Genomic DNA, 18,383 nt, shown 5'->3' on the forward strand with positions numbered 1-18,383 from the left:
CGTCGCCGCCTCCAATGTGAGGCCAGCGCCGCGTGCCGTCCCGGCGTCCCTCGCGGCAGTGGCCAATCACCGGAGGCGGCGGCTCCAGGGAGCCAATCGGTGGCGAGGAAGCTCCAGCCCTCCCTCCAGTCAGCCTGTGGCGGCCGGCTGCGCGAAGCGGTTTTTTTGTTTTACCCCTTGGAGCGTGAGACACAAGGCCGCGTGGTCCTCAGGAAGCGTTTCATGACCCAACCACGCATTACTCACTATATTGCGTTAGGCGTCGCGAGTAGCGAACGATCCTTTGTGTTGAAGTTGTCTTCATTCTCTAGTGGGTCGTAGCGGCCTTAGTGGAGAAGCCAATCTAGCTACCCATAGGTGGGGAGATTTGATTAACAATTTCAAACCAAAGGGGTGGTCATTATTACTAACAGTTGTCGACGCTAATGGTATATATACAAGGCCTTGTGCTGAGAAAGTTTGGGGCTGCTAAGAATTTATAAACTAACAGGTTCCTGCTTGAGAGGTATGTAGCCCTCTACCTAAAAGGGTAACTTCTACTAAGGCAGCTTGTATTAAATGCCAGAGGAAAGTTAGAGAAAATAAGAATTGTCTGCGTTGTATGAAAAGCCTTCCTAGCGAATATGGGGTTTGCACTAGACCTTAAAACCTGGGTAGAACTTACAGAGGTAAACAGAAGAAATGAGGCATTCCAGGGAGAAAGAACCGTGTAAGCAAGGGAAAGTAGGTGGGAGATGCTGTGGCCTATTCGGAATTTATAGACCATTTGGCCAGAGTTTTAATTTCCTTAAAGTGAGCTTTTTTGGAGAGGTATATTGGGGTCGAATTTTAAAGAGTCTTGAATGTTGGGCTAAGGAGTTTGGACTTACCCTTTAAGCAGTAGTGTCCTGGGGAAATCGAGTGAGCAAGGCATGAAGTAATCTGGTAGCAATTTGGCAAGTATATTGTGGATGAAGCACCTGGGGATGGCAGGGTGGCTTCAGCTGCTAAGAATAAAAACCAGCACATAGGCTTCATTTTCTCTTTTTCCCTCTACGTATTTTTGGAAATAGAAACAGAAGTATTCTGTTCAAAAGCTCACTCCTGGTTAATATTCTGAAATATGCAAATAGCTCATACATCTCAATATCATAAAACAAACAACGGAATTTTAAAAAATGGGCTGAAGACCTAAATAGACATTTCCAAAGCAGACATACAGATGGCTCACAAACATGAAAAGATGCCCAACATTGCTAATTATTAGAGAAATGCAAATAAAAACCACAATGAGGAATTGTCTCGCGCCAGTCAGAATGGCCACCATCGAAAAGTCTAAACGCTGGAGAGGGTGTGGAGAAAAGGGAGCCCTCCTGCACTGTGGGTGGGAATGTAAATTGGTGCAGCCACTATGGAAAGCAGCATGGAGATTCCTTAAAAAACTAAAAAAAGAACTACCATATGGTCCACCTATTCCACTGCTGGGTATATATCTGGAAAAAATGAAAACTCTAGTTCAAGAAGTTACATGCACCCCAATGTTCATAGCAGCACTATTTACGATAGCCAAGACATGGCAGCAACCCCTGTGCTCATCAACAGACGATTGGCTTAAGATGATGTTGTCTATATATACAATGGACTATTACTCAGCCATAAAAAAGAATGAAATATTGTCATTTCCAGCAACGTGGATGGACCTAGAGAATATTATGCTTAGTGAAATAAGTCAAAGAAAGACAAATATCATGATATCACTTATATGTGGAATCTAAAAATTAATACAAATGAATCTATATATAAAACAGAAACAGACTCACAGACATAGAAAACAAACTTACAGTTATCAAATGGGACAGGGTGGGAGGGACAAATTAGGACTATGAGATTAACAGACACAAATTACTATACATAAAGTAGATAATCAACAAAGATATACTGCATAGTACAGGGAATTACCCCATATCTTGGAATAACCTACAATGGAATATAATTTGCAAAAAAACCCTACAAAGAACAAAAGCTGAATCACCATGCTGTACACTTGAGACTACCACAACATTGTATATCAACTATATTTCAATTTTAATAAAAGCTCACCCGTACTCAAAAATCCTTATACTTTGTTGCCCTCAGGAAAAAGTACTGATTCCTTAACCTATCTCCACGCTACCCAACCAATAGTTTCTATTACTAATCCAAAATGGAATTTAGAGTACCAATCAAGCCAGTATTCCCACGTAGCCTGCTAATTTTTCTACAGTTTTGTGAGTGGTATTACCTGTTCCCCTCATCTGGAATGCCCACTCTTTCCTCTTCATCAATTCATATTCTCCTCATCCTTCGTGCGTCAGCTTTAGAGCCACCTACCCCTCCTCCAAACCTTCAGATTTCTCCCTGCACTCAACATGGTAGCAATTAGCCACATCTCCTTTTCCACTGTAATTTGAATAATGACAATCTCATTGCATAGGGGTTTTTCTTGCGCCCTAAGGTGAATTGAATGTGGTGCAGTACAAAGGAATTAACTGATTATCACCAGGCCAAATGGAGGGAATTATGCCTTGGTAATCCCAGCTGAATAAATTCTGGGTAAATTCGGGTCAGTGAGAAATACAATGACATGTTTAGGCCTCATATAATAGGTCTTAGTACCTCCCGGACCTTTCAAATGGAGCAGCCAGAATTATCTTAATATTTAATTTAGATTGTTTAAATCCTTTGTTTGGAACCCTTTAATGGTTTCCCACTGACTGGGACAAATCCTTGAAAAGGCCTTCAAAGGTTTTATGATTTGCCCTCTGCTTCCCTCTCTAGCTTCATTTTCCCCACTACTCCTCACTATGCTCCAGATACGCTGGCCTTTTTCACTTCTGTAAGTAAGTCAAGCTCTTTCTAACCTTAGGGCCTCTGCCTGGAATTCCCTCCCCTGCACTATTAAAAAAATTTATTATAAAATATTTTAGCCCCACAATAAGGAATAAAGAATAAAATTATGGGGAGTTCCCTGGTGGTCTAGTGCTTAGGATTTGGTGCTTTCACTGCCGTGGTCCAGGTTCGATCCCTTGTGGGAGAACTGAGATCTTGCAAGCCGAGTGGCACGGCCAAAAAAAAAAAAAAGAATAAAATTATGAATGCTCATCTATGCTCCAGCTAGCTTAAGAAATAACCTAATTTTATTCAGGTAATCTAGTTTTATAATGTCTGGCCATTTACTCACACACTGGCCAATTCTTAATTCCTCCTTGTGTCTCATACCTCCCTTCTAGGATAATTTTTCTCCTTCAAGGACACCCTGAAGAAATGTCTTTAGTGAAAGTATCTTAATGGTGAATGCTCTCAGCTTTTATTTGAATGAAAATACTCTCATTTCATCTTCATTCTTGAATGATCATTTAGTAACATAACATTCTAAATTGACAGTTTTTTTTTTCTCAGACTTTGGAGATAGCATCATACTGATTTCTGACCTTTATTTTTGCTATTGAGAAGTTTACTGTGAATCCAATTGTCATTCTTTATAGGTAAGTTGTTTTTCTTTGGTGTTCTATATATTTGTTATAATATCGAGGTGTGGATATTTATTTGCCCTCCCTGAGATTGATTGCAATTCTTCAATCTGAGGAATTCATTCCTATCATACTGGTCTGGAAAATTCTCAGTCATTTGTCTTTTTTTTTTTAGAAGGTTTTTCAAGTGACAGCTGTTGTTGTTGTTTTTAATTAATTAATATATTTGTTTATTTTTGGCTGCATTGGGTCTGTTTTGCTGCGCGCGGGCTTCCTCTACTTGCAGCGAGCGGGGGCTGCTCTTTGCTGCAGTGCGCGGGCTTCTCATTGCGGCGGCTTCTCTTGTTGTGGAGCACAGGCTCTAGGCACACAGGCTTCAGTCGTTGTGGCTCGCGGTCTCTAGAGCGCATCCTCAGTAGCTGTGGCACACGGGCTTAGCTGCTCCGCGGCATGTGGGATCTTCCTGGACCAGGGCTCGAACCCGTGTCCCCTGCATTGGCAGGTGGATTCTTAACCACTGCACCACCAGGGAAGCCCCATTTGTCGTTTTGAATACTACCTCTTCCTTGTTGTTTTCTTCTGGAACTCCTTTTAGACAGTAACAGGACCGTCTCTTTCTATCCTTTATTTCTCTTAACCTCTCTTTCATATTTTCCACTCTTTATCTCTGTGCTGCATTCTGCATAATTTTTTTCAGATGCATCCCCCAGTTAATCAGTTCTCTCTTCACCTGGATTTAATCTGCATTTAACCTGACCACTGAGTTAAATTTTCAATGACTAATCTAATTCTAGACATTCTTTTTTCTTTTTTTTTAATTTCCAAATTTGCCTGATCTTTTTGGATAGTATTGTGTACCTTTCTCATGTTTTTGATTCTATCTTTTATTAATTTAATATTTTAAACACTTATTTCATTATGTACCTCCAAATTTCTTTCTCTGACATTCTTGAGGGGTCCAATTCTGCAATTTATTATTTCTACTGATTTTCATTCATGGTGATTTGTTTCCTCATGTGTTTGGTAATTTTGGATTTTAAACTCACGTTTGGGAGTGTTTATCTGTGGGAATCCTTTCTTTTCTGCCCACACCATGCAGCTTGTGGGATTTTAGGTCCCTGACCAGGAATTGTACCCAGGCCCTTGGCAGTGAGAGTGTGGAGCCCTAACCACTGGACTGCCAGGGAATTCCCAGGGAATCCTTTGAAGCCAGCATTAAGGATATATTTCTCCAGATTATGTTTTTGCTTCTTGTAGAACATAGTTCCCAAAGAACTATGAATCTAGGACCACTTTAATTTCTTGGCTTGTGTTTTCCTAGACTACTCCAATAGCATATTTTGAATCCCAAGCCCCCCTGAAGGCAGGTGTGTATTCTAGATTACCTGGGGAGGTATTTTCCCCACCCAAAAGTATACAAGATAGACAAACTTCTTTGCCTTTTAGCCAACTTGTTCACGCCCACCAGCAGTGTATGAACCTTCTAGCAAATGCTTGGATTAGCATCGGTTTTATTTTTTGCTAATTCATGGCTGTACTTTCATATCTCCTTGTGGCTTTAATTTGCATTTCTCTAAAGACTGATAAGGCTGGCATCATGTCATATTTATTGGTCATTCAGGCTTTCATATTTGTTTGGTCGGGGGACATGTTTGTCTATTTCTTATTGATTTGTAGCAATTCCTTATTTATCCTGGATTCCATTGCAAATATACTTTTCAGGCTGTGACTTGTTTTTTCACTTTGATATCTCTTGTTGTCCCAAGGTGTTTTATTTCACTATGGTATTTTCATTAAGACTTGCAATATTTGCATATTGTTTAAGAAGTCTTTCCCCGAGCTAAACATTCATGCGATTCATTATCTTCCATAAGCTGTATTACCTTCCCTTCTACTTTAAAATTCAGTTTTGTTGTTGGTGGTATATGCATAGGAGTGGGAGGAAGTGGGGTGCGATGGAACACAGTAATTTGGATAGACAGCATCATGAACCTTGATTTACCCTTTTCCTGTACACTGTTGGTGTAGTGCCACCTCAGAACATAGAGACAGATATTCCACAATGGCATTTTATTATGATTTTAAAAAAAGGATCAAGTATATTTTAACTTCAATTCTGCTTTTGTTTCGATAAAACCTTGGGTTTACCATTTTCCTTCTAGACTCACTAAAAGTATCAGGTTGTCATGAAAATAACTGATTATACAACATTCACAGAGGCTGGTACACGGTACGCGCCCAGTAGAAATGTAGTTGTGAGCGCTCACTTGGTGTCAGAACCCGGCAATAGGGAGGACACTCCAGCCAGCGTGACACGGTCTCCAAGGGCACCAGATGGCGCCAGGCCCATGACAAACAGCATTTGCAGTTTGGTGCATTTCTTACCTTTGCAGGTGGTTTTCAGGTCCTCTGCTACTTTGCCTCTGACCTTTCTGTTCTGAGTCACTGCTAGCAGAGGTGTGCAGTGAGAAGATATAAGCTGTCTTCCATGCATATTCTGGAGGGGGCAGAATACCCCTCTTTCCGGAAGTGACTCTGGCTTTGTCCCTAGAAATTTCAGGGCAATGGGGCAGGAAGGACCTTTAGCGATCACTGAATCGCACATCCTCATTCAGGATGGGGAAGCCAAGGCTCTGACCTTCCTGGGTAGAGCTCGAGTCCCAGTGTTTTGATTTCTGGACCATGCTCCTGGACTTTACTACACCAATTCCCATGTCCACCTTCAGAAAACTCTACTTTGGGAATTATAACAGAGACGCACTGCACAGACATGAAATTTTAAATTAATGGACAGATGACCAGTGCAGCTCCAGGCCAGATTTGGGGGCCCTTTGTAGGGATGAGCAAGCTTCAACCTTGCTGCTATGAAGAGTTAGGGGACAGGATGGGGTCTGCAGTGTCCTTTCTTGAAAAATAGTTCCAAGGAGAGCTCTGGGGCCCTAAAAGTTGAGGAAATGTACCCCCATGAGCCTCCCTATAGGGCAGCAGGGTGTTAGCATCCCCCAGTGCGCCTCCCCTGCCGTCTTCAGGACTGTTAATTGGGAGCGGTCTCCACCTGCATATTCGTCACCATCAGGGCAGGTGGCTGCCTTCCTGGGTGAGTTGGGTGTGGGCCCTCAGTTGCAGAGCTCAAGACACTTCTGGCCTGAACTTAACCAGCAGAGGTTGACTTGTGGTTCCCAGACTTTGGTGCGCTTAGGAATTCCTTGAGAGGTTATGAGAATGCAGAGGCCTAGGACCTACAGGTTCTGACTCAGAAGGTCAGGGTGAAGCCCAGGCCTGTGCTATCTAATAGCCGTCCTGCGGCTGGCTGCAACTGGACCAAGTCCCACACTGAGAGACAGATTGCTGTCGATGGGAAAAAAAAATGCACAACCTAAAAGTTGAGAGTATGTTCTATTTGGTGGACAAAACTGAGGGCTTCACAGTTCACAATGCCAGAGAAATTAATTCCCTAAAGAACTATATCAAGGGTTAGCAAAAGAAACTAAATCACCCAACTCTAATGAGACTGGAGTACAAAAACCATTCAGACCAATGCAGGGCAGTTGCTAAAGATAAGAAGGTATTTTTTTCATTTTTTTAAAACAAAGCTCCCAGATATGCAAAAACCTTATCAAGAGACCTCATCAGTTGGTCACAACCCTGGCACCTGAGGGCCAGGGCCTGTATTCAAATCCCCCCTTCTCAGTGCAACCTGGAGGAAGATTTCTACATCTTTGAGCGTCAGCTTCCTTCGCTGCTAAATGGGGCTGATATCGGTACTGTGAGGATTAAACAAGATAATAGATGAACGGACTTGTAAACTATAAAGTACAAGACAAGCCTTATGAGTTCTTCTAAAATGTATAATAGATTAGATTATTAATTCAAAAACACAAAAAACAAACCTGAGGGCTTCAGCCTGGGCGGGGGCAGGGGTCAGGCGGCCCTGAAGGGGTCAGGGAGTTTTTGCCACAAAGACTAGGTAGTTGGAACATCAAACGATTACTATGAGTTAAAGAAAACCAGACACCTCAAGGTAATGAATTTGTTGCTTTTCTATGTATGGGAAGATGCAGAAGTCTGGGCTCCCTGAAATCATTCCTCAGCTACCTGGGGCAGTACCCTGTGCTTTCCCATCTGGAGACTCCTCATGGTTCGCTGTGTGGGAGGGCTGCAGTGGTCCATCCTGGTTCCCTCAGGGCTCACCGCTGGGCAGCTGTACTGTGATGGCCTGATGGCTGCAGCACGCTGGGTTTCCTGACATGGCAGCGACATTTTCTCACTCGCATCACCTTACACTCTCGAGGTCTCTCCTGACTCCTCTGTGGCCCATGTGCATTTCTCTAGTGACTCCCATTCCAAGACATACATCCACTGCTATCAGATTTTCTTCTTTTGGAAACGTAAAGCTGTAGACACCAAGGAAGAAACAACACTCATATTTTCAGAGATTTAGTTCGCTTGCGTTGAGGCAAGGAATTATGATTAGGAAATCCCCAGGGGGCAGAGTCAGCGACAAGCCCAGGCTCTGCGATCCCTCAGTGGTGAGGCAGGCCAAGGGGCATGCGCTGGGGTCGACAGCCCCTTGTTGCAGACTCTAACAGTCCCTGAGGGCGCTGCTGTGCTGTTAGCTGTAAGGCACCTGGCCAGAGGGGTGCCCTAGACCTTTCCGAACTCTGACCTGCCCTTTTCTCACGGGCAGAGGCTCTCCATCCCTCCTCTCTGATGTCATAAAAGAATAAAAACACTTCACGCAAAGCTCGAGAAGCAGAGTCACCTCTTCGGGCAGATGTTGTCCCGCCATGATATTTTCTAGCTGCCACTTTAAGGTGGCAAGTAAGGGTGTAAATGCACCCTTACTCCCCACACTCTAGTCAGATATGCCATTTAAATGCGGGTCACAAACTCTGGTTATGATTCTAACAGGATGGCCTCCATTGGATGGTGGCTTCTGGGAGAAGATGAACAAATGATGGAGGCGTGTTTAATTAAGCTCGCTGTGGTGAAGGGGAATTTGAGAGCTACGAGGAATGGAGGCTCACCAGGGAAATTTAATTCTCAGCCTGTCTCAGACACTCTCCTCTTACCTTCTCCCACCTCCTCACCTTTTATCTGAATGGCAAATACAACTCACATCTGAATTGACAGGAATTTTCTGGAAACCAATACACTCATTCCTATATTCACCGGCCCATCTCATTTTAGTGAAAACAGTATATTAAATGTCATATTTCACCATGGTTTTTATACATAAAGCTGCTTCCTTTTGTACACAAACCTTCCCCACCAGGGCTGAACCCAGGTGGTGGATTCCCAGCAGCACCAAACACTCTTTTCAAATCTCTTTTTCTGCACCATCCATTTTAGCGTCCAATTACTCTCTTTTTTCTTGGTCTTTGTTTCACATGATTAGCCTTGCTTTTTGAGGCAAACTGCATTTTCCTAAAGATAGCCAGCATATACGTTATCCCCTGCAATGCAATGCTGACACCCTTCCTGTTGTCACCCCCAGTCTGGGCTCAGTGTACTTTCTGATTTGTTCACTTTTTTTTTGATGACTATTGAGAGCCTATTATTTGTCTAAAAGTAGGCTGAGCTCCATGAGGATGGTAAAAGAACTAAACTCACTATTCCTTTTTTTTTTCTTTTGGCCGCACCTCTTGGGGGATCTCAGTTCCCCCACCAGGAATTGAACCTGGGCCTCCAGCAGTGACAGTGCCAAATCCTAACCATTAGACCACGTATTGTGTTCACGGTTAATTCCCTCAACTGCCCCATGAGGCAGGTATTATTATCCCTCTCCTGGAGCTGACAAAACTACGTGACAAAGAGTGTTCAAACAGCTCTATCTGGTGCCAGTGCCCAGGACACTTTACTCTGAAAAATTGCTCACAAATTCTAGGATCAGTCTGCAAATTCTGGGATCAGTCCGTCCCCTCTTTCCTTTGCCTTCTGAGTGTAGGTCTTTCCATGTTTCTGTTTCTCAGCCTCTTTTCATGCCTCATTCCCTCTCTTTTTCTTTTCTGGCTGCACCGTGCGGCATGCAGGACCCAGTTCCCTGACCAGGGATCGAACCCCGGGCCCCCTTGGGTGGAAGCGCAGAGCCTTACCCACTGGCCCACCAGGGAAGTCCCTTGCCTCTTTCTCTTGTTGACGGTCTGTTCCTTGCTCTCCCAGCCACTCATTCACCAAACATTTACTAAGCTTGTACTGTGTGCCAGGCAGGTCCTCTCCTGAGCAGTCCCTGCCCTCCTGGAGCTTACACTCCAGGCTAAAAGCAGATCAGCAGTAAAGCGTGAGGACAGATGCTGGGATCTGCTATGGAGAAAAGGGAAGACAGGAAGGCGAGGGGAGTGTCGGGGAGAAGGGGTGCTGGTCAGGAGACTCGGGAGGGGTGGGAGGGGAAGCAGCCAGGGGTTGGGGGGCGTCTGGGAGAAGGCGTCTCAGTGGAGCAAGCAGCCAGCTCAAGGCCCCCGAGCTGGGTGACCAGGGCCTGTGTGGACAGGTCAGGAGGGGTCAGAGGCTCACCGCAGGGCTGGAGGCCACTGAGGACAGCCGCTTTCTGACTGACAGGCTTTGCCATCAGCCTCCCGATTTATGGGGACGCTCTACCATCCCTGCTCCGGCTCTGGGTGCGTGGGTTAGGGTGTTAACCCCACAGGGAAGCTCATTTCTGCCTCTCAGGGGTTTGGGTCACAGATACTGCAGTCCCCCAGGTACGACAGGGGGGAGTAATGGGCCCAGGCTCACGGGGGCTCTGAGGGCTGAGCTGTCTCCACCCTACCTACCATCACTTCCCCCGGGAGCTTGAAGCTGCCCCAAGGGCGCCGGCTTCCAGGGCCACATCGTGACAACCGCCCCCGCCCCCCCCCCCCCCCGTGTGTGCATCTCTGGTCCCTGCCGCTTCCCTCCCCGGGTGCCTGTGAGGCTCTCCCTCATCTCTGCCACTGAAATCCCACCTCGTAAAACTTGAGCTGGGCACCTGAGGGTGGCCCCTGAACTCCACAACCCTCCGTGCCTCTGCTGTGGCCTCCAGTCGTGCCCTGGACGACAGTTTATTTACAGTATGTCTTTCCCGTCTCACCGTTCCTGCTCCGAGGCGGCACCATGTTGCTCATCCTCAGCTCACACTCTGTAGCCTCGTGCCCTGTCCAGCAGGTGCTTCATTTGTCAAGAAATGAAAGCAAGAGGAAAAAATCCCATGTTGCGAATATAAAATGTAGGCAAAAACACCAACTAATAAATTCTAGTACTTTCAGGCTTACAAAATACTTTTCTCCACAGTATCTCAGTTTATCTTCACAAGTCCGTAGAAGGGAGTTTCTATCCCTTTAAAATGAATCAGGCTTTTGCCTTAAATTTCCATTACACTTTATCTTAGAACCTCTGGACCAAAAAGATGAAATCCCCTGAGTTGGGTTCTGGTATGTTGCGGGGAGGGCCGGGACGCAGGAATGGGGACAGAGGAGAGGGAACCCGCCCAGAGATCTGGTCTGAAGCGGAACAAGCAGCATCAGTGAAGCGAAAGTGCAGGACAGAGCCGGCCCTGGAGCCCGCGCGCGGGTGCCGGCCGGGGGAGCCCTGATCCTGCACGGCAGCTGAGTGGGCAGGTGTCTGTGTCAAGGCCCAGCGCCCCTGAAAGGAGTAAATACTGGTTTTCTGCCTCTCTTTTCAGTGTGAAAGGATAATGTTCAAAGAAAAGGTAAAATCGTGGCTCCCATCCAGATATAAAACGAACAAGTGTTAAATTTCTTCCGTTCAGTTGCATGTGGGAACTAGGCAGTTGCTAGAACTGGTTCAAGGAAGCAGAGAGGCACCCGTTCATCTGGAGATGCCAGAGGATTGTGCAAGTGCAGCGAAACTGACTTTTCCAGAGGAAGGAGGGCTGTCCCTGTGTTTGCATATCACAGACACGGACTATTCTGAACTGCTATCAGTTCTCCATAACCTCGGATCTGCAGTGTGCCTGAAGGGTGTGCTTTGTGCAGTGTGCAGTCTTCTGTCCAAGCACAGATTCTCCTGACATGACCGCACAGATTCTAAAGTTGAGCCGCTTCACTGGAGGGGAACTGACAGTGCTGGACAGTCGTGCAAGGTCGGCACTACTAACTGATGGGGTTGTTGTGAGCATTAAGGAGACTGTGCTTTTAGGTTATCACAGCACCTGGGGCATAATAGGTTTCTGATAACTACCAGCTGCTGACACTGTCCTGTTAGGAGACATCACACACACACACACACACACACACACACACACACGGGCCCAGGGCTTCACGTGTGGGCCTCACACCTGTCACCACCTGTGCAGTTTAATCATCGTTTCCCTTGCTCCTAACTCACCTGCTCGTGTCCATTCTTGCCTGGATGTGCTCCCACCCTCCTCACAGAAGCCAAAGTGACCTGAACATGTGAACTGGAGCAAGTCCCTGCCTTTGTTAATAATCTTCAACAGCCTGGTGTCGCGTTTGCAATGAAACCCTGGGAGACCCTGTGCTCTAAGATTCCCGCCTGCTTCTCCAGCTGCCTGGTGAACCAGTCTTCCTCTTGCATCCCTGTTCCTGCCACACCTCCTGGAATTCTCCTCTGTGCTCATTCACCTCGGAAAGGACTTTCCTGACCACCCCTTTAAAGGGGGCTCACCCAATGCCCCATCCGATAACTGTCTAAGCCTCTTTCCACCTATTAAAACCCTGATCGCAATTTATGATACTTTTTCTGCCCCTCCCCTGGAGCACCAGTTCCATGAGTCTGTCTTGTCCCTGCTGTTTTCTCAGACTGCACGGCAGACACTGAATGAATAAAAATCTCTTATAGTTGACAGATCTTTCATGTCCTATTGACAGGCAAGATATTCACTTTATTACTGCTGGTAGTAATATAAATTGCTACAGCTTATCTGAAAATAAATTTGGCACTATTTATCAAGAGCCTTAAAAATACTCTTAACCCCCTTAATTCCATTTTGAGGAATCTATTATAAAATAATAAGAGATGTGGTATAGGGCTTCCCTGGTGGCGCAGTGGTTAAGACTCCGCCTGCCAATGCAGGGGACACGGGTTCGAGCCCTGGTCCGGGAAGATCCTACATGGCGGCGGAGCAACTAAGCCCGTGCGCCACAACTACTGAGCCCGCGCTCTACAGCCTGTGAGCCACAACTACTGAGCCCACGCGCCGCATCTACTGAAGCCCGTGTGCTCTAGAGCCCATGCTCCGCGACAAGAGAAGCCACCACGATGAGAAGCCCAGACCCAGCAAATGAAGAGCAGCCCTCGCTTGCCACAACTAGAGGAGACTGTGCGCAGCAACGAAGACACAACACAGCCAAAAATCATAAACAAAAATAAAAAAATTTATGGAAAAAAAGAGATATGTGGTATAAGATTTAGTGACAAGATGCAACCTTAAAAAAAAAACAAACAGATGACCAGTAGGAAATAGATGCACCATCCTACAGTGGGGATATGGTAAAAGCACTCTCAATATGGAATAATGCGTAGTCATTAGAACCATATCCTCCATGTTAAATAAAAAGGCAGAATGGAAAACTTTATATTTCAATTCTGCCTAAAAATAAATATATGCATAGAAAAACCCTAAAGAAATAACCACTCTTGTTTAGGTATATAACTAGGTAGTGAGATTCTCGGTGGTTTTAATTTTCTTTTTACTCTTGGATATTCCAAATTTTCTAAGATGAGTTACAATTTTATAATCAGAATAAAACAGATTGTTTTAAAACATGCTCTATAAATCCAGCCTCATCTCTATATCTCTGAGTTACTCTGCCACACCAATTAGATTTAAATTAACTGTTATTTTTTCTAAAAAGTTTCTAGGCCTTAGTGGGTCAATGAAGCAGTCTCTCTAAAACAACACAAAACAAAAACCCTCTGATATGAGATTTTATTGCCTCTTTTCTGTCTAAAACTTAATCAAGCTACTTGATATAACTTGATATAATTTCTGTGATTCCTTAAATTTGTTACTTATTCATTTTACAAACATTTGAGTGTCAGCTTTTTGCGAGGGTAGGTACGTACAGTATGAAAGTTATTCCAGACAGGGTTCCTCTACTTCAAATTTAACTCCTTTCAAGTGTAATCCAACCCACCATAAACCCCTTACAGCTTTGTGCTCTATTTACAGCCTTCTCCCACTGGCTCTGGCAGGACCATAAGCTGCCAGCCATCACAGCTAGGGGCACTTGGACAGCCTGGCAGGGAAAAGAGTGAGGACAGATTATTCTTAGTTGAAGTTTAGGAAGCATTACTGCCCTGCCAGGACTGGAATGAGAAGGCCGTCATGACGCTGCCTGGAAAGGGTTCTGGTTCACTGAATTACTAACGTCAGATTGGTCCAGTGATAATTGCGGCTGAAGACAGAGATGAAAACCTTCGAGATTAAATACATTATGTTAACTTCAATACACACAGTGACACAGTACATTATGATCTATTCACATGAAGTTACAATGATGGCCCTGAGAACACGGCAGAGAACCATGGCTCCAAGACTCCCTTTTCCTGCTCCAGAGACACAACCTAGTGCCGTCAGCAGCGGAATGTCCTTGCCTGCGCGAATGATGAAGAGGTGGAGAAGCAGCCACTGAATGGGAAAAGCTCACCAATGTCATCCTGTCAAATCAGTTTGTGCTGGGCGTGCAGCTGATGACGGAAAGGCCGTGAAAACAGCTTTCTCTCGCACGCTGCTGCTGCTGGACAGACCCTTCCACAGAAATTCTGCCTTAAAAGTGCGTGCACATCAGAGAGGGGACAAAGCAGTGATGTTGGTGAGGGAAGAGTTCAGACCTTCCATGGAAAAGTAAAATGACCAGAAGAAGTAAAAAAAAAAAAAAAAAATTGAAATCACATCTGTCCTATGCTGTGCATTTTAGACAAACTCAAATTAATTAGAACACCACCCTCAGGCCTAGTTTTATAAAACATCTTTTACTTAAAAACGAGGTCTCTCTGGGGTGTCAATATGGGTGTGAGCACACATGTTACACATGAATAAACCTAAGTTAAAGCATGAAACATAAAATTAGTGCTGCAGAGTGCTTTGCGACTGTGTTACAAGAAATAAATATTACGTGTTAAGTCACAGTGGTCCTCCACTGAGGATGAATCCTGCTAAATGAAAACCCTTTTGGGCCAGGGGAGAACCTGGGGCTAGCCTATGCCAACGCCCCGGGGCTCCCTTTTGGAGCTGGTGGTCAGGGTGGTCAGCTCAGGAGGAGGGAGGGCATCACAGGACCACGCCTCAGAGTCAAACTGAGGTCGTCCCAGTTGCTGTGATGTAAATGTGCCATCGCTTCATCCCTTGCAAACCTCTAGCTGAATTAGCCTTTTCTGAGCAAGGTGACTGTGAAGTAATAAATTCCCTGGGAATTCACAGGAATCTTAGGGAGGTCACTGGACTTTTAACAGAGTGTGGAATGGAGGTTTGAGCAGTCCTGTCTAGAATTAAGGGACAGCGAGACCCCAGCAGATGTCTGGATTACCCGAGATTATTTAACACGAGTGACCTTTATATACATATAAACACGCCATGCTTCCCTACACCGTTCCCTTGAAATTCACATATTTTAAAATAACGAGATAGATATATAAATTAAAATCATGTATAAACAGTTAAATCTCTGCTTTAAATTACAAAACATTAGTGAGCATCTTTCCTACAGTTCTGTCATTTCTTAAACGCGTTCTGACGATGTCCCCATGGCTGCAATCGCCCAGCTGGTGGCCGGAAGATGAAGAACATTCTGACGTGCAGCTGGGGGCTCGGGAAGTAAGGTGGTCTTAATAGTACATGTTCTTATCCCACCAGCCTATAGAGGTAGAAAACAGTAAGCTAGAAACTGAGGGGAGTCTGTTGCACTAGACAGAGACCCCCAAATCATACTACTACTTACTTCCAGGGTAGAGTCTGATGGCCAGTTTCCGCACCTCATCATACACCCAGATCAGAACAGCGTGTGGTACAGCCACGAACCAGTACTGAGGCCTGGGAGGGGGCGGAGGGAGGGAGATGAGACCCACGCATCCAGAGGGGGGCCCACCCCACAAGTGGAGGAGCTTCTCGGTCACTTCCCTGCCTCACTGGAGAGAACGACGCCACTGCGTCACACAGCGTAAAACCACACTGGACCGTGACCACTAGAAACAACGCCTGCCTGGGAAGTGGTCTGCCGGACGAGGGTACAGACGGGATGGTGAGGGATGGAAAACCCACCTCATCTTCTGAAAAAAACTAGCAGGTCAAAGGCTCAGACTGATATAAAACCGGTTTCATTTTACCTCCTTCGAAAGACTTGAGGGGAAAGAGTCTCTGGAACCCTAGTGATTATTTAGGCCATGACAGCAGATGGCGGCTCACTCCTCCCTCCCCACTGTTGAAGGGAACCTCACCGGAGCATCGTGAAGTTCAGGGCCACGATACTCCCGAGGCCGTAGGAGAGGATTAGCGCGATGATAACCTGCGAGGCAATCCCCACCCAGATGATTTTATTTCTGTAAGACACAAAAGCGAACAGATTCTGAACTCCCAGGCTCAGCCCCACACACCCAGCACAGTCAATGCCTCGTCATCCCGGCAGCAAAGGCCCAGGCTGAACCATGAGGGTGGATGCCGGCCGTACCTGAAGAGACCCTGCTGGAAGATGGAATTCCTCCGGGTTTTCCTGATGATCAGATCTGCTATTTGCTGGATCATGATGCCAACAAAGAATGCTGTGTAGCCCGTCCATTCTAGGTATTTCCTCTGGTAGCTTGTCTGTCAACGGCCAGAGAAAGAGAAGTCCATGAGGGCCAGGATGGAAACTTCAGGGAGGCATCAGCACACTTCTGTAAGCCTCTACTCTCTCCCCCTCACCAAGACTGAGCGAGGATCACCTCCTTGTGGTTGGAAAGAAACCTTTCTTTCCTTTAACCGGCTGAGTAGGAAAAGATGCTAACTTAATGGATTTGGCCCAACTGTGGCAATGTTGGCTGGTTACTCTTACACACCTATCGCAAAGCTAATGTGAAAAGGTGAGCTCTAGGCACCGAACTCGAGAGGTGAGCTGAGCCCCGACAGAGGCAAACCGCTGTGACCTAGGGGCCCACAAGCCCCGTTAACCGAGAAAGCTGTCACCTGCTTTGTCCCCTCACGGTCTTCCCAGGAGGACACTGCTGGAGGGCCCGCCCTTACCCATTCTTGTCCATAGCTGTCTTCCAAGTCGTTCACGTAGCCCTTTTCCCACTCCACCCGGAGGTTAAGGAGAGTGCTGGGTCGAAAGCCCTCCTGTGCGTACACAGTGAAATATACAACAAAAGCTCCCAGGGCCTGCATGAGGCCTGAAAGAACAGAAGAGGTTATGTAATGACTTCAGAATTGCCCCGACCTCATTCTCCTCTGGGCTCCTCCTCACGTCCCAACCCCGCCCCACAAGGCGAAAAGAATTCTCTGGGAGGCCCCTCCTCGCACCAATATGCAGGTAGGAGTACACGGCAAGTGGCTTGTTCACCAGTCTGTCCTTCTTCTTGTGGCGAGGCTTCCTGTTCATAATGTCACTTTCAGCTTTCTCATAAGCCAGGGCGATGGAGGGAATCTAGAGGGAGAGAGACCCCGTGAGGCCCGGCCCTGAAACACTATGACACAAGGGGACAGCGGCTGCATAGCCAGGGGTCGGGGTGTGGCAGTGGGGTTAGGGAACTGGTCTCTCCAGGGTGCAGGCCTCAGGGTGTGTCGTCTGTAGAGAATTTAAGAATCAGTCAGCTTCTGATCATTGCCTTGTGCTTCCAGTTCTAAACAATGCTAGTTATAAAGCACTTTTCTCTCCTTCTGTCCTCTCCCACTTCGCCCCGCCACTGACCAGTGGTCCTCTCACAGGTCCTCCCCCGCTGGAGGGCAGAGAATCTGCATTTCTAACCAGGTCCCTGGTGATGCCTGGAAGAACCACTAGAGTGGAGAAAATGAGCAAACTTCAACGGCCTGGAAAGTGATCTGACTGCAGGCTCTGGGGCCTCAGCTCCCCACTAACGTAAAGATACCCCCAGCCCCCTGCAGCATGGAGGGTGCCCTGCAGCTGTCCTATGAGATGAGGGAGGAGGCGGCAACTTGCAGGGCTATGAGTTCTGCTGCTGCCTGTCACCTGTGTAAGCCAGAGCCACGGGAATAACTGCCACGAAGCTTTCTTAAAGGGATTCGTCCGAGAAGGGGAGAGGGTTTAGGTGACGTTACTGTAGGTCAGCGTGCAGCTTTACAGAGTGTTAATCGTGGCTACTTCTTACTGTGTTTGGTGAGGGGCTTCGGGGTCACAGATTCTTTTACTCAACAAGGAGTGGCTGTGGGTTATCACTTCAGCCACTGGGCCCCCAGCAGTACAGGGACTACTTTGATGACATCTGCATCTTCTCAAAAGAAAAGGGAGGCATGTGAGCTGAAACTGACTAATGGCATGCTTTTTCGGAATGGTGAAGAACTTATGTCTTGAAAAGTTCTTATATGGAGCGCAGTGGTTTTAATTTTCAAACATATGACAGATGTCTCTAGTCCTTTGCTCTGAAGTGTGGTTGGTGGACCAGCAAACTCGACATGACTTAAGAGCTTGTCAGAAATGCAGAACTTCAGGCCCCATCACGTCGAGGTTTGAGAAGCATTGATTTAGTGCATCTCTTGCTCTTGAAGGTAATGACTCTGAAGTTTCCATCACCTGGGGAATTTATCAGATGCTGTTCCCTTTAGGGCTACTTACTATGTCTGTGCCCAAGTCGATGAACAAGATAGTAATGGTGCCAATGGGCAGGGGAAGCCCAGCGATGATGTAGATCAGAAAGGGGCAGAGCTCAGCGATGTTCTTGGTCAGGGTGTATGCGATAGTCTTCTTTAGGTTGTCAAAGATTAGGCGACCTAGGCAAAGACGTTAC

General features: G+C 46.3%; 1 protein-coding gene across 1 annotated transcript in view; it reads right to left on the minus strand.

Annotated features, from left to right (window-relative positions):
- Window positions 1-14,859: 14,859 nt before the first annotated feature.
- Window positions 14,860-18,383, minus strand: part of ATP12A (ATPase H+/K+ transporting non-gastric alpha2 subunit) — a 73,854-nt gene continuing 70,330 nt past the window's right edge. Inside the window, exons 24-30 of the mRNA XM_089899300.1 lie at window positions 18,212-18,366; window positions 16,942-17,065; window positions 16,666-16,811; window positions 16,115-16,248; window positions 15,885-15,986; window positions 15,389-15,480; window positions 14,860-15,304 (exon numbers count right to left, since the gene is read on the minus strand). Of these exons, the coding sequence (XP_089755426.1) occupies window positions 15,276-15,304; window positions 15,389-15,480; window positions 15,885-15,986; window positions 16,115-16,248; window positions 16,666-16,811; window positions 16,942-17,065; window positions 18,212-18,366 (782 nt within the window). The 3' untranslated portion in view covers window positions 14,860-15,275. The remainder of the gene's footprint in view (window positions 15,305-15,388; window positions 15,481-15,884; window positions 15,987-16,114; window positions 16,249-16,665; window positions 16,812-16,941; window positions 17,066-18,211; window positions 18,367-18,383) is intronic.

The sequence above is a fragment of the Delphinapterus leucas genome, chromosome 18 (assembly GCF_059928025.1).
Source record: "Delphinapterus leucas isolate spDelLeu-1000000601 "Yukka" chromosome 18, BTC_Dleu_Yukka2, whole genome shotgun sequence".
In the NCBI taxonomy this organism is placed as follows: Eukaryota; Metazoa; Chordata; class Mammalia; order Artiodactyla; family Monodontidae; genus Delphinapterus; species Delphinapterus leucas.